This window comes from Tympanuchus pallidicinctus, unplaced genomic scaffold (assembly GCF_026119805.1).
Source record: "Tympanuchus pallidicinctus isolate F22 unplaced genomic scaffold, pur_lepc_1.0 scaffold76, whole genome shotgun sequence".
Classification (NCBI taxonomy): domain Eukaryota; kingdom Metazoa; phylum Chordata; class Aves; order Galliformes; family Phasianidae; genus Tympanuchus; species Tympanuchus pallidicinctus.
Window position 1 is genome coordinate 72,969 of NW_026294798.1, and position 12,765 is coordinate 85,733.

The window sequence follows — 12,765 nt, forward strand, 5'->3', positions numbered from 1 at the left end:
TGAGAGCCCACGTGTGGGGCAGGGCGCCGCTTGGCTGCTGGGTGCCCCTGCTCACAGCACGGCCCTGGGGCGCTCGCTGTGCCCTGCGTCACAGCACCGGCATCGTCCCCAGCAGAGCCCTGTGCTGAAGGCACTGCTGGTTTCACCTCAAAGCCCCGGCGGCCTGGAGCAGCAGCAGGGGCAGAGATGGGGGCAGTGGGGGCCGCAAGCAGTGCGCACGGGGCCCAAGGGAGCCCTGCCGGGCACGGGGCCGCCTGCTGGGGGTGGGATGGGGTTGAGGCTGGGACCCGTAGGGGCTGGAAGGTGCCCAGGGCTCGGGCTGCCGCCGGCTGCGTGCCCTGCTGTGCGTTGTGCCCTCATTGCTCACTACCAACTCGGAGCCCTGGTCGCTGTGAGCCTGCGGTGCCGCGCAGGCGGTTGTGTGAAAACCTTTCTGTGAGGTCTGGCTCTGTTTGTGCCCACGCGTTTCCTGCGTGCCGTAACCCCGCTGCCACCTCGGGGGGGAGGGAAGTCACCAAAGGCTTGGAAAGGGCTGAGGGTGCGGAGCTGCAGGTGGAGGCCTCCAAAAGCTGCCCCCCGTGGCCCTTTGGGGCGGTTCTGAGGGGCTCAGGGGGTTCCTTGGAGCTCCGTGCTTCGAGCGCTGCTCCTCCTCTTGGCCGTTTGATGCTGTAGGAGGAAGAAAACCTGCGTTCCCAAGTCAGGGACCTGGAGGAAAAGTTGGAGACGCTGAAGATCAAGCGCAATGAGGACAAAGCCAAGCTTAAAGAGCTGGAGAAGTACAAGATCCAGCTGGAGCAGGTGCAGGAGTGGAAGAGCAAGATGCAGGAGCAGCAGGCGGACCTGCAGAAACGGCTGAAGGAGGCCAGGAAGGTGAGCCTGCAGCTGGCGTGGGGCCCCCAGGGCTGGGGGGAAGCTTTGTGCCTCCTCTCCGCGTCTCCTTTCCTGTTGCTCTCAGGGGTTGCTGGCTCTAAACAGCACTGCGACCCCACACGGCTCTCGTGGCTTAAAGCAGCTGCGCCTCGTCGTGGCTCTGCTGTAATGCAGCACTGAGGGGCTTCTCCTTGCTGCACCGCCGGTGTCTGGGACGATCCGTGTGGGCTGAGGGAAGCGGTGCTGTGCTGGGGGCTGTTTGTGTTCCTGGGGGGGCTGGAGGGGATGGCAGCGTGTGTGAATGTAAAGGGGGTCAAACAGACACAGCTGGGCTCTCAGCACTGCTGAGACCTCGCAGCCCCCAGCCCCATCCCTGCCACAAGGATGCCCAGCAGTTCAGGCCGTCCGTGGCCTTGGATGGGGCAGGGATGGGGCAGCACAGCTCCGGGCAGCTGGAAGGGCTGTGAAGAGGGGAGGGGAAATGGGAGTGTGGGCAGAGAGCTGCCCCTGCCAGCCCTCGTCAGCCGTCATTCATTAGAACCACAGGGTCATTGTCCAGATGGGGGTGGGTGAGAGACCCCAAGGGCAGGGAATGGGGCTCTGCCCCCATCTTGGAGCCGTGGGTGCTGCTGTTCATTGCAGGGGGTGGGACGGGTGGCCTGCGAAGGCCGCTTCCAACTCAGACCGTTCTGTGGCATGATGGAATGTGGGGTTGGGGGGCGCCTTGAAGCCCACCCAGAGCCAACCCTGCAGCAGGGCCCCATCCAGCCTGGCCTTGGGCACCTCCAGGTGGGCCTCAAGCCTCCTTTGGGACAGCTGTGAGAGCTGGAGCTGCCCAGGGCTTCGTGGGAGGGCTCTCCATTGCTGGCCCTGCACTTGGGGGCACGGGGTTTTCACCCGTGGGTTTGACCCCAGGAAGCCAAAGATGCTCTGGAAGCCAAGGAGCGCTACATGGAGGAGATGGCCGACACCGCCGACGCCATCGAGATGGCAACCCTGGACAAGGAGATGGCAGAGGAGCGGGCAGAGTCCCTGCAGCAGGAGGTGGACTCCCTGAAGGAGAAGGTGGAATATCTCACCATGGACCTGGAGATCCTGAAGCACGAGATCGAAGAGAAAGGTGGGCGAGGAGCTGCGGAGGGTCGGCCTGGGCTGAGCCCTGGGGAAGGGTGGGCATGGATGGGTTCAGTGCCTGTCCCCGTGCTGGGGACGGCGCTCCCCCTGCAGAAGGGCCCTCTGTGGTTCCCTCTCTGTGACTCAGCTGCCCTCATCCTGAGCATCCTGGGGAGCCGGAGCTGCGGGCACCTGGTGAGTCCACGAGAGCAGAACCTTCCTTCCTGCTGCAGGCTCGGATGGAGCGGCGTCCAGCTACCAGGTCAAGCAGCTGGAGGAGCAAAACGCGAGGCTGAAGGAAGCTCTGGTGAGGTAGGAGAGCATCTGAGCTCCCCGGGAGGATGGGGGCCGTCTCTGTCGGTCGCTGTGCACCAATCAGGATCCCTCTGTGCATGAGTGGATGTGGCGGCTGCTGCCACCCTGGGGCTCTGAGCTCTGCTGCTCTGTGAGCCCCCAGCACAGAAGGCAGAATTCCTTCTCACTGCAGTGACATTCATTGCTGCCAGGTCCCCTGAGGGCAGCTCGTGTGCCTGGGGGAGGGGGCTGCCTGCACTGCACTGCCAGCCTGCATGGGGCTGGGAGCAGCGCGTGCTCGAGATACATGGCCTCTGTGTGCCTTAAAGAGCCCAGCAGTGACATTATGAGTGCTTTTGTGCCATATAGAGCCCAGCAGTGACATTATGAGTGCTTTTGTGCCATATAGAGCCCAGCAGTGACATTATGAGTGCTTTTGTGCCATACAGAGCCCAGCAGTGACATTATGAGTGCTTTTGTGCCATAGAGCCCAGCAGTGACATTATGAGTGCTTTTGTGCCATACAGAGCCCAGCAGTGACATTATGAGTGCTTTTGTGCCATAGAGCCCAGCAGTGACATTATGAGTGCTTTTGTGCCATACAGAGCCCAGCAGTGACATTATGAGTGCTTTTGTGCCATAGAGCCCAGCAGTGACATTATGAGTGCTTTTGTGCCATACAGAGCCCAGCAGTGACATTATGAGTGCTTTTGTGCCATAGAGCCCAGCAGTGACATTATGAGTGCTTTTGTGCCATATAGAGCCCAGCAGTGACATTATGAGTGCTTTTGTGCCTTACAGAGCCCAGCAGTGACATTATGAGTGCTTTTGTGCCATACAGAGCCCAGCAGTGACATTATGAGTGCTTTTGTGCCTTACAGAGCCCAGCAGTGACATTATGAGTGCTTTTGTGCCATATAGAGCCCAGCAGTGACATTATGAGTGCTTTTGTGCCATATAGAGCCCAGCAGTGACATTATGAGTGCTTTTGTGCCATAGAGCCCAGCAGTGACATTATGAGTGCTTTTGTGCCTTACAGAGCCCAGCAGTGACATTATGAGTGCTTTTGTGCCATACAGAGCCCAGCAGTGACATTATGAGTGCTTTTGTGCCATATAGAGCCCAGCAGTGACATTATGAGTGCTTTTGTGCCATATAGAGCCCAGCAGTGACATTATGAGTGCTTTTATGCCATATAGAGCCCAGCAGTGACATTATGAGTGCTTTTGTGCCATAGAGCCCAGCAGTGACATTATGAGTGCTTTTGTGCCATATAGAGCCCAGCAGTGACATTATGAGTGCTTTTGTGCCATAGAGCCCAGCAGTGACATTATGAGTGCTTTTGTGCCATACAGAGCCCAGCAGTGACATTATGAGTGCTTTTGTGCCATATAGAGCCCAGCAGTGACATTATGAGTGCTTTTGTGCCATATAGAGCCCAGCAGTGACATTATGAGTGCTTTTGTGCCATACAGAGCCCAGCAGTGACATTATGAGTGCTTTTGTGCCATAGAGCCCAGCAGTGACATTATGAGTGCTTTTGTGCCATATAGAGCCCAGCAGTGACATTATGAGTGCTTTTGTGCCATACAGAGCCCAGCAGTGACATTATGAGTGCTTTTGTGCCATACAGAGCCCAGCAGTGACATTATGAGTGCTTTTGTGCCATAGAGCCCAGCAGTGACATTATGAGTGCTTTTGTGCCATAGAGCCCAGCAGTGACATTATGAGTGCTTTTGTGCCATACAGAGCCCAGCAGTGACATTATGAGTGCTTTTGTGCCATAGAGCCCAGCAGTGACATTATGAGTGCTTTTGTGCCATATAGAGCCCAGCAGTGACATTATGAGTGCTTTTGTGCCATACAGAGCCCAGCAGTGACATTATGAGTGCTTTTGTGCCATAGAGCGCAGCAGTGACATTATGAGTGCTTTTGTGCCATATAGAGCCCAGCAGTGACATTATGAGTGCTTTTGTGCCATACAGAGCCCAGCAGTGACATTATGAGTGCTTTTGTGCCATATAGAGCCCAGCAGTGACATTATGAGTGCTTTTGTGCCATAGAGCCCAGCAGTGACATTATGAGTGCTTTTGTGCCATACAGAGCCCAGCAGTGACATTATGAGTGCTTTTGTGCCATACAGAGCCCAGCAGTGACATTATGAGTGCTTTTGTGCCATATAGAGCCCAGCAGTGACATTATGAGTGCTTTTGTGCCATACAGAGCCCAGCAGTGACATTATGAGTGCTTTTGTGCCATATAGAGCCCAGCAGTGACATTATGAGTGCTTTTGTGCCATATAGAGCCCAGCAGTGACATTATGAGTGCTTTTGTGCCATATAGAGCCCAGCAGTGACATTATGAGTGCTTTTGTGCCATATAGAGCCCAGCAGTGACATTATGAGTGCTTTTGTGCCATATAGAGCCCAGCAGTGACATTATGAGTGCTTTTGTGCCATACAGAGCCCAGCAGTGACATTATGAGTGCTTTTGTGCCATACAGAGCCCAGCAGTGACATTATGAGTGCTTTTGTGCCATATAGAGCCCAGCAGTGACATTATGAGTGCTTTTGTGCCATAGAGCCCAGCAGTGACATTATGAGTGCTTTTGTGTCATATAGAGCCCAGCAGTGACATTATGAGTGCTTTTGTGTCATATAGAGCCCAGCTGTGACATTATGAGTGCTTTTGTGCCATACAGAACCCAGCAGTGACATTATGAGTGCTTTTGTGTCATATAGAGCCCAGCAGTGACATTATGAGTGCTTTTGTGTCATATAGAGCCCAGCAGTGACATTATGAGTGCTTTTGTGTCATATAGAGCCCAGCAGTGACATTATGAGTGCTTTTGTGCCATACAGAGCCCAGCAGTGACATTATGAGTGCTTTTGTGTCATATAGAGCCCAGCAGTGACATTATGGGTGCTTTTGTGCCATATAGAGCCCAGCAGTGACATTATGAGTGCTTTTGTGCCATAGAGCCCAGCAGTGACATTATGAGTGCTTTTGTGCCATATAGAGCCCAGCAGTGACATTATGAGTGCTTTTGTGCCATATAGAGCCCAGCAGTGACATTATGAGTGCTTTTGTGCCATAGAGAGCCCAGCAGTGACATTATGAGTGCTTTTGTGCCATACAGAGCCCAGCAGTGACATTATGAGTGCTTTTGTGCCATAGAGCCCAGCAGTGACATTATGAGTGCTTTTGTGCCATATAGAGCCCAGCAGTGACATTATGAGTGCTTTTGTGCCATACAGAGCCCAGCAGTGACATTATGAGTGCTGCACACCCAACTGCACACATGGGGGCTCTGCAGCTGCATGCTGCCAGCACTGGGCTCTGTGCTGCACGGACGTGGCCCCCCCAGGCTGCCTGTTCTCCTGCTGGGCTGCTGCTCAGCCTCGGTGTCCTGCAGGATGAGGGACCTCTCTGCGTCGGAGAAGCAGGAACACGTGAAACTCCAGAAGCAAATGGAGAAGAAAAACACGGAGCTGGAATCGCTGCGACAGCAGAGGGAGAAACTGCAGGAGGAGGTGAAGCAGGCGGAGAAAACGGTCGATGAGCTGAAGGAGCAGGTGAGTGCTGGGGGGGAGGGCTGGGGTGCTGGGCAGCAGTGTGGGGCACTGGGCAGCAGTGTGGGGCTCAGCAGTGGATGTGGGGCACTGGGCAGCAGTGTGGGGCTCAGCAGTGGATGTGGGGCACTGGGCAGCAGTGTGGGGCTCAGCTGTAGATGTGGGGCACTGGGCAGCAGTGTGGGGCTCAGCTGTAGATGTGGGGCACTGGGCAGCAGTGTGGGGCTCAGCTGTAGATGTGGGGCACTGGGCAGCAGTGTGGGGCTCAGCTGTAGATGTGGGGCACTGGGCAGCAGTGTGGGGCTCAGCAGTGGATATGGGGCACTGGGCAGCAGTGTGGGGCTCAGCAGTGGATATGGGGCACTGGGCAGCAGTGTGGGGCTCAGCAGTGGATGTGGGGCACTGGGCAGCAGTGTGGGGCTCAGCTGTAGATGTGGGGCACTGGGCAGCAGTGTGGGGCTCAGCTGTAGATGTGGGGCACTGGGCAGCAGTGTGGGGCTCAGCAGTGGATGTGGGGCACTGGGCAGCAGTGTGGGGCTCAGCTGTAGAAGTGGGGCACTGGGCAGCAGTGTGGGGCTCAGCAGTGGATGTGGGGCACTGGGCAGCAGTGTGGGGCTCAGCTGTAGAAGTGGGGCACTGGGCAGCAGTGTGGGGCTCAGCTGTAGATGTGGGGCACTGGGCAGCAGTGTGGGGCTCAGCAGTGGATGTGGGGCACTGGGCAGCAGTGTGGGGCTCAGCTGTAGATGTGGGGCACTGGGCAGCAGTGTGGGGCTCAGCTGTAGATGTGGGGCACTGGGCAGCAGTGTGGGGCTCAGCTGTAGATGTGGGGCACTGGGCAGCAGTGTGGGGCTCAGCTGTAGATGTGGGGCACTGGGCAGCAGTGTGGGGCTCAGCAGTCGATGTGGGGCACTGGGCAGCAGGCGTGGGGCTCAGCTGTAGATGTGGGGCACTGGGCAGCAGTGTGGGGCTCAGCTGTAGATGTGGGGCACTGGGCAGCAGTGTGGGGCTCAGCAGTAGATGTGGGGCACTGGGCAGCAGTGTGGGGCTCAGCTGTAGATGTGGGGCACTGGGCAGCAGTGTGGGGCTCAGCTGTAGATGTGGGGCACTGGGCAGCAGTGTGGGGCTCAGCTGTAGATGTGGGGCACTGGGCAGCAGTGTGGGGCTCAGCTGTAGATGTGGGGCACTGGGCAGCAGTGTGGGGCTCAGCAGTGGATGTGGGGCACTGGGCAGCAGTGTGGGGCTCAGCTGTAGAAGTGGGGCACTGGGCAGCAGTGTGGGGCTCAGCAGTGGATGTGGGGCACTGGGCAGCAGTGTGGGGCTCAGCTGTAGAAGTGGGGCACTGGGCAGCAGTGTGGGGCTCAGCTGTAGATGTGGGGCACTGGGCAGCAGTGTGGGGCTCAGCAGTGGATGTGGGGCACTGGGCAGCAGTGTGGGGCTCAGCTGTAGATGTGGGGCACTGGGCAGCAGTGTGGGGCTCAGCTGTAGATGTGGGGCACTGGGCAGCAGTGTGGGGCTCAGCTGTAGATGTGGGGCACTGGGCAGCAGTGTGGGGCTCAGCTGTAGATGTGGGGCACTGGGCAGCAGTGTGGGGCTCAGCAGTCGATGTGGGGCACTGGGCAGCAGGCGTGGGGCTCAGCTGTAGATGTGGGGCACTGGGCAGCAGTGTGGGGCTCAGCTGTAGATGTGGGGCACTGGGCAGCAGTGTGGGGCTCAGCAGTAGATGTGGGGCACTGGGCAGCAGTGTGGGGCTCAGCTGTAGATGTGGGGCACTGGGCAGCAGTGTGGGGCTCAGCTGTAGATGTGGGGCACTGGGCAGCAGTGTGGGGCTCAGCTGTAGATGTGGGGCACTGGGCAGCAGTGTGGGGCTCAGCTGTAGATGTGGGGCACTGGGCAGCAGGTGTGGGGCTCAGCTGTAGATGTGGGGCACTGGGCAGCAGTGTGGGGCTCAGCTGTAGATGTGGGGCACTGGGCAGCAGTGTGGGGCTCAGCTGTAGATGTGGGGCACTGGGCAGCAGTGTGGGGCTCAGCTGTAGATGTGGGGCACTGGGCAGCAGTGTGGGGCTCAGCTGTAGATGTGGGGCACTGGGCAGCAGTGTGGGGCTCAGCAGTAGATGTGGGGCACTGGGCAGCAGTGTGGGGCTCAGCTGTAGATGTGGGGCACTGGGCAGCAGTGTGGGGCTCAGCAGTGGATGTGGGGCACTGGGCAGCAGTGTGGGGCTCAGCTTTTGATGTGGGGCACTGGGCAGCAGTGTGGGGCTCAGCAGTGGATGTGGGGCACTGGGCAGCAGTGTGGGGCTCAGCAGTAGATGTGGGGCACTGGGCAGCAGTGTGGGGCTCAGCAGTGGATGTGGGGCAATGGGCAGCAGTGTGGGGCTCAGCTTTTGATGTGGGGCACTGGGCAGCAGTGTGGGGCTCAGCTTTTGATGTGGGGCACTGGGCAGCAGTGTGGGGCTCAGCAGTAGATGTGGGGCACTGGGCAGCAGTGTGGGGCTCAGCTGTAGATGTGGGGCACTGGGCAGCAGTGTGGGGCTCAGCTGTAGATGTGGGGCACTGGGCAGCAGTGTGGGGCTCAGCTGTAGATGTGGGGCACTGGGCAGCAGTGTGGGGCTCAGCAGTGGATGTGGGGCAATGGGCAGCAGTGTGGGGCTCAGCTGTAGATGTGGGGCACTGGGCAGCAGTGTGGGGCTCAGCAGTGGATGTGGGGCACTGGGCAGCAGTGTGGGGCTCAGCTGTAGATGTGGGGCACTGGGCAGCAGTGTGGGGCTCAGCAGTGGATGTGGGGCAATGGGCAGCAGTGTGGGGCTCAGCTGTAGATGTGGGGCACTGGGCAGCAGTGTGGGGCTCAGCAGTGGATGTGGGGCACTGGGCAGCAGTGTGGGGCTCAGCTGTAGATGTGGGGCACTGGGCAGCAGTGTGGGGCTCAGCTTTTGATGTGGGGCACTGGGCAGCAGTGTGGGGCTCAGCTGTAGATGTGGGGCACTGGGCAGCAGTGTGGGGCTCAGCAGTGGATGTGGGGCACTGGGCAGCAGTGTGGGGCTCAGCTGTAGATGTGGGGCGCTGGGCAGCAGTGTGGGGCTCAGCTGTAGCCTGGTGCTGGGCTGGCCGTGCAGCAGTGGGGCCCCCAGCAGCCCTGATGTGGGGCTGTGAGTCGGTGCTGCTTCCAGGTGGACGCTGCTTTGGGCGCCGAGGAGATGGTGGAAACTCTGACAGAGAGAAACCTGGACCTGGAGGAGAAAGTGCGGGAGCTGCGTGAGACCGTTGGGGACCTGGTAGGTGGGGGCACTGGGTGGGGGGCGGTGGGAGCCCGCAGCGGGTTGGGAGGCACAGCAGCGCCCCTGCAGGCATCCGAGGCCGGGCTGGACGTGGCTGTGGGCAGCCTGGGCTGCCGGTCGGTGACCTGCACTCAGCACGGGGTTGGAGCCGGATGAGCAGAGAAAAAGAAGAAAAGAGCTGGGCAGAAAAAAACCAGATGAGGTTGAACAAAAGCAAGTGTGGGGTCTTGCATCTGGGGAGGAATGATTGCATGCAGCGGTACAGGATGGGGGATGAGCTGCTGGAGGGGAGCCCTGCGGAGAGGGAGCTGGGTGTCCTGGTGGACGACAGGTTGCCATGAGCCAGCAGGGTGCCCTTGTGGCCAAGAGGGCCAACGGCATCCTGGGCTGCATTGCACAGAGCGTGGCCAGCAGGTGGAGAGAGGCGATGCTCCCCCTCTGCTCTGCCCTGCTGAGGCCTCATCTGGAGCACTGCGTGCAGCTCTGGGCTCCCCAGTACAAAACAGACAGGGAGCTCTTGGGAAGAGTCCAGCGGAGGGCCGAAAGATGGTGAAGGGCCTGGAGCATCTCTGCTATGGAGGAAGGCTGAGCTGCGTCTGTTCAGCATGGAGGGAAGGAGGCTGAGAGGGGACCTGATCCAGGTCTGTGAATATCTGAGGTGTGGGGGGCAGAATGGCGAGGATGGACTCTTTTCAGTGGTGAGTGGAGACAGGAGGAGGGGAAACGGCTGGAAACTGAGCATAGGAAGTTGTGCAGCACTGTGCGAAGGAACGGCTGTGCAGTGAGGGGAGGAGCAATGGGACAGGGAGGGGGGAGTCTGTGGGTCCCAATGTGTCTCCATGGGTCCCAATGGGTCCCAACGTGTCTCTATGGGTCCCAACGTGTCTCTGTGGGTCCCAATGGGTCCCAATGTGTCTCTATGGGTCCCAACGTGTCTCTGTGGGTCCCAATGGGTCCCAATGTGTCTCTATGGGTCCCAACGTGTCTCTGTGGGTCCCAATGGGTCCCAACGTGTCTCTGTGGGTCCCACTGTTCACTGGAACAGGCTGCCCAGGGAGGTGGTGGAGTCTCCTGCTCTGGAGATGTTCAAGACCTGCCTGGATGCCGACCTGCTGTAGGGAAAACCTGCTTTGGCAGGGGGTTGGACTCCATGAGCTCTATGGGTCCCTTCCAACCCCTACAATCCTGTGATGCTGTGATGCTGTGATGCTGTGAGCACTGCGCTCCTGTGCAGCCCAGGCCGTTCTGCTGTTGATTCTGTGCTTGTCTGACCCCCCTCCCCAGGAAGCCATGAACGAGATGAACGACGAGCTGCAGGAAAACGCCCGCGAGACGGAGCTGGAGCTGCGGGAGCAGCTGGACATGGCGACGGCGCGGGTGCGCGAGGCGGAGAAACGCGTGGAGGCCGCCCAGGAGACCGTGGCTGATTACCAGCAGACCATCAAGAAATACAGGGAGCTGACGGCGCACCTGCAGGTACAGCTGGCGGCCCTGAGCACCGCAGCCACGGGGCTGAGCCTGGCCGGGTCCATAAAGGGCTGGTTGTGAGCTGGGGCTGCGCGCTGCTCTGCTGCGTCCAGGTGTGGAGCCTTCAGTGCAGGAAAGGCAGGGAGCTGTTGGAGGGGGTCCAGAGGAGGCACAGAGATGAGCAGGGGCTGCAGCATCGATCACAAAGGCAGGCTGAGGGAGCTGGGCTCGTTCAGCACGGAGAGGAGAAGCTGCGGGGTGAGCAAAGTGCAGCCTGCAGTGCCTGAAGGGAGCCTGCAGCCAGGAGGGGAGGCAGCTGTGTGCAAGGGGAGATGGCAGCAGGACGAGGGGAAACGGCTGGGAGCTGAGGGAGGGCAGCTTGGGGTTGGATGTCAGGGGGATTTCTTTACAGAGAGAGAGGTGAGGGGCTGAACAGCTGCAGAGAGGCTGCGATGCCCCGTCCATCCCTGCAGGGGTTGGAGGTTGGATGGGGCCCTGGGCAGCCTGGTGTAGCCTTAGATATGGAGGTTGGTGGCCCTGCATGCAACAGGGGGTCTGAGCTTTGTGATTCTTGAGGTCCCTTCCAACCTTGGCTGTTCTGTGATGCTGTGAGAAAGACAGGGAGCTGTTGGAGAGGGAGCAGAGGAGCCACAGAGATGCTCAGAGGCTGCAGCACCTCCCTACAAAGGCAGGCTGAGGGAGCTGGGCTCGTTCAGCACAAAGAGCAGAAGCTGCGGGGTGACCTCAGAGCAGCCTGCAGTGCCTGAAGGGAGCCTGCAGCCAGGAGGGGAGGCAGCTGTGTGCAAGGGGAGATGGCAGCAGGACGAGGGGAAACGGTTTGAATGGAGGGAGGGCAGCTTGGGGTTGGATGTCAGGGGGATTTCTTTAGAGAGAGAGTGGTGAGGGGCTGAACAGCTGCAGAGAGGCTGCGATGCCCCGTCCATCCCTGGAGGGGTTGGAGGTTGGATGGGGCCCTGGGCAGCCTGGTGTAGCCTTAGATATGGAGGTTGGTGGCCCTGCCTGTGGTGGGGGATTGGAGCTCCGCGATCCCTCAGGTCCCTTCCAACCCAGCCATTCTGTGATTCTGCTGCCCTGCGGAGGTTCTGTGCTGGGCTGGCTGTGCCCACGGCTCCAGGCGGTGCTCGCTGTCCCTCTGCTGCACGGGGAGCATCTGCTGGAGCCCATGCTGAGCACATGGGTGTTTCAGCATTCGCTCTGCTGAGCTCTGCTGCTGCAAACTTGGGAACCTGGAGCAGCCGGAGCACCGTGGGTCACCCAGCACGGCTCTCAGCTCTCCTTGGCGTTGCTGGTGGCTCAGAGACGGGTGATGAGTCCATGGGGTTCCTCGGCTTCCGCACAGCCCAGCATCAGCTGTGTTCCCCTTTCTCACCTGCTGTTGCACAAGGAGCCCCCAGAGAGCAGCCCTGCAGCTGCTGTGGGTGCGCAGGGGCCGCGGGGCTGCATGGTTTGCAGCTGTGTGAGCGCTTCTCTCCCTGCTCAGGATGTGAACCGGGAGCTCATGAGTCAGCAAGAGGCGTCCGCAGAGAAGCAGCAGCAGCCGCCTCCCGAGATGTTCGACTTCAAGATCAAGTTTGCAGAGACGAAGGCCCACGCGAAGGTAGGGCAGCAGGAGCGACCCTTTTCAGAGGGACCTCGACAGGCTGGAGGGCTGAACCTGATGAGGTTCAACACGGCAAAGTGCAAGGCTTTGCATTGGGGCCGGAAGAACCCCAGGCACCCATAGAGGCTGGGAGGAGTGGACATGAGAGCAGCTCAAGAGAAGGACCTGGGGGTCCTGATGGACGAGAGGCTGAACATGAGGCAGCAGTGCGCTCTGGCAGCTCGAAAGGCAAATGGGATCCTGGGCTCCATCAGGAGAGGGGTGGTCAGCAGGGACAGGGAGGTGATCGTCCCTCTCTACTCGGCTCTTGTGAGGCCCCATCTGGAGTCCTGTGTCCAGGTGTGGAGCCCTCAGGACAAGAAAGACATTGAGATGTTGGAAAGGGTCCAGAGGAGGGCGACTGAGATGAGCAGGGGGCTGGAGCACCTCCCCTATGAGGACAGGCTGAGGGAGTTGGGCTCGTTCAGCCTGGAGAAGAGAAGCTGCGGGGTGACCTCAGTGCAGCCTATCGATACCTGAAGGGAACCTACAGCCAGGAGGGGAGTCAACTCTTCAG

General features: G+C 59.3%; 1 protein-coding gene across 9 annotated transcripts in view; it reads left to right on the plus strand.

Moving 5' to 3' along the window:
• Positions 1-12,765, plus strand: part of DCTN1 (dynactin subunit 1) — a 61,090-nt gene that overhangs the window by 40,311 nt on the left and 8,014 nt on the right. For all 9 annotated transcript variants that reach the window (XM_052667204.1, XM_052667196.1, XM_052667199.1 and 6 more), the window contains 7 exons: positions 673-870; positions 1,786-1,990; positions 2,217-2,295; positions 5,693-5,852; positions 9,014-9,118; positions 10,406-10,597; positions 12,090-12,206. In XM_052667204.1, coding sequence (XP_052523164.1) covers positions 673-870; positions 1,786-1,990; positions 2,217-2,295; positions 5,693-5,852; positions 9,014-9,118; positions 10,406-10,597; positions 12,090-12,206 — 1,056 coding nt within the window. The remainder of the gene's footprint in view (positions 1-672; positions 871-1,785; positions 1,991-2,216; positions 2,296-5,692; positions 5,853-9,013; positions 9,119-10,405; positions 10,598-12,089; positions 12,207-12,765) is intronic.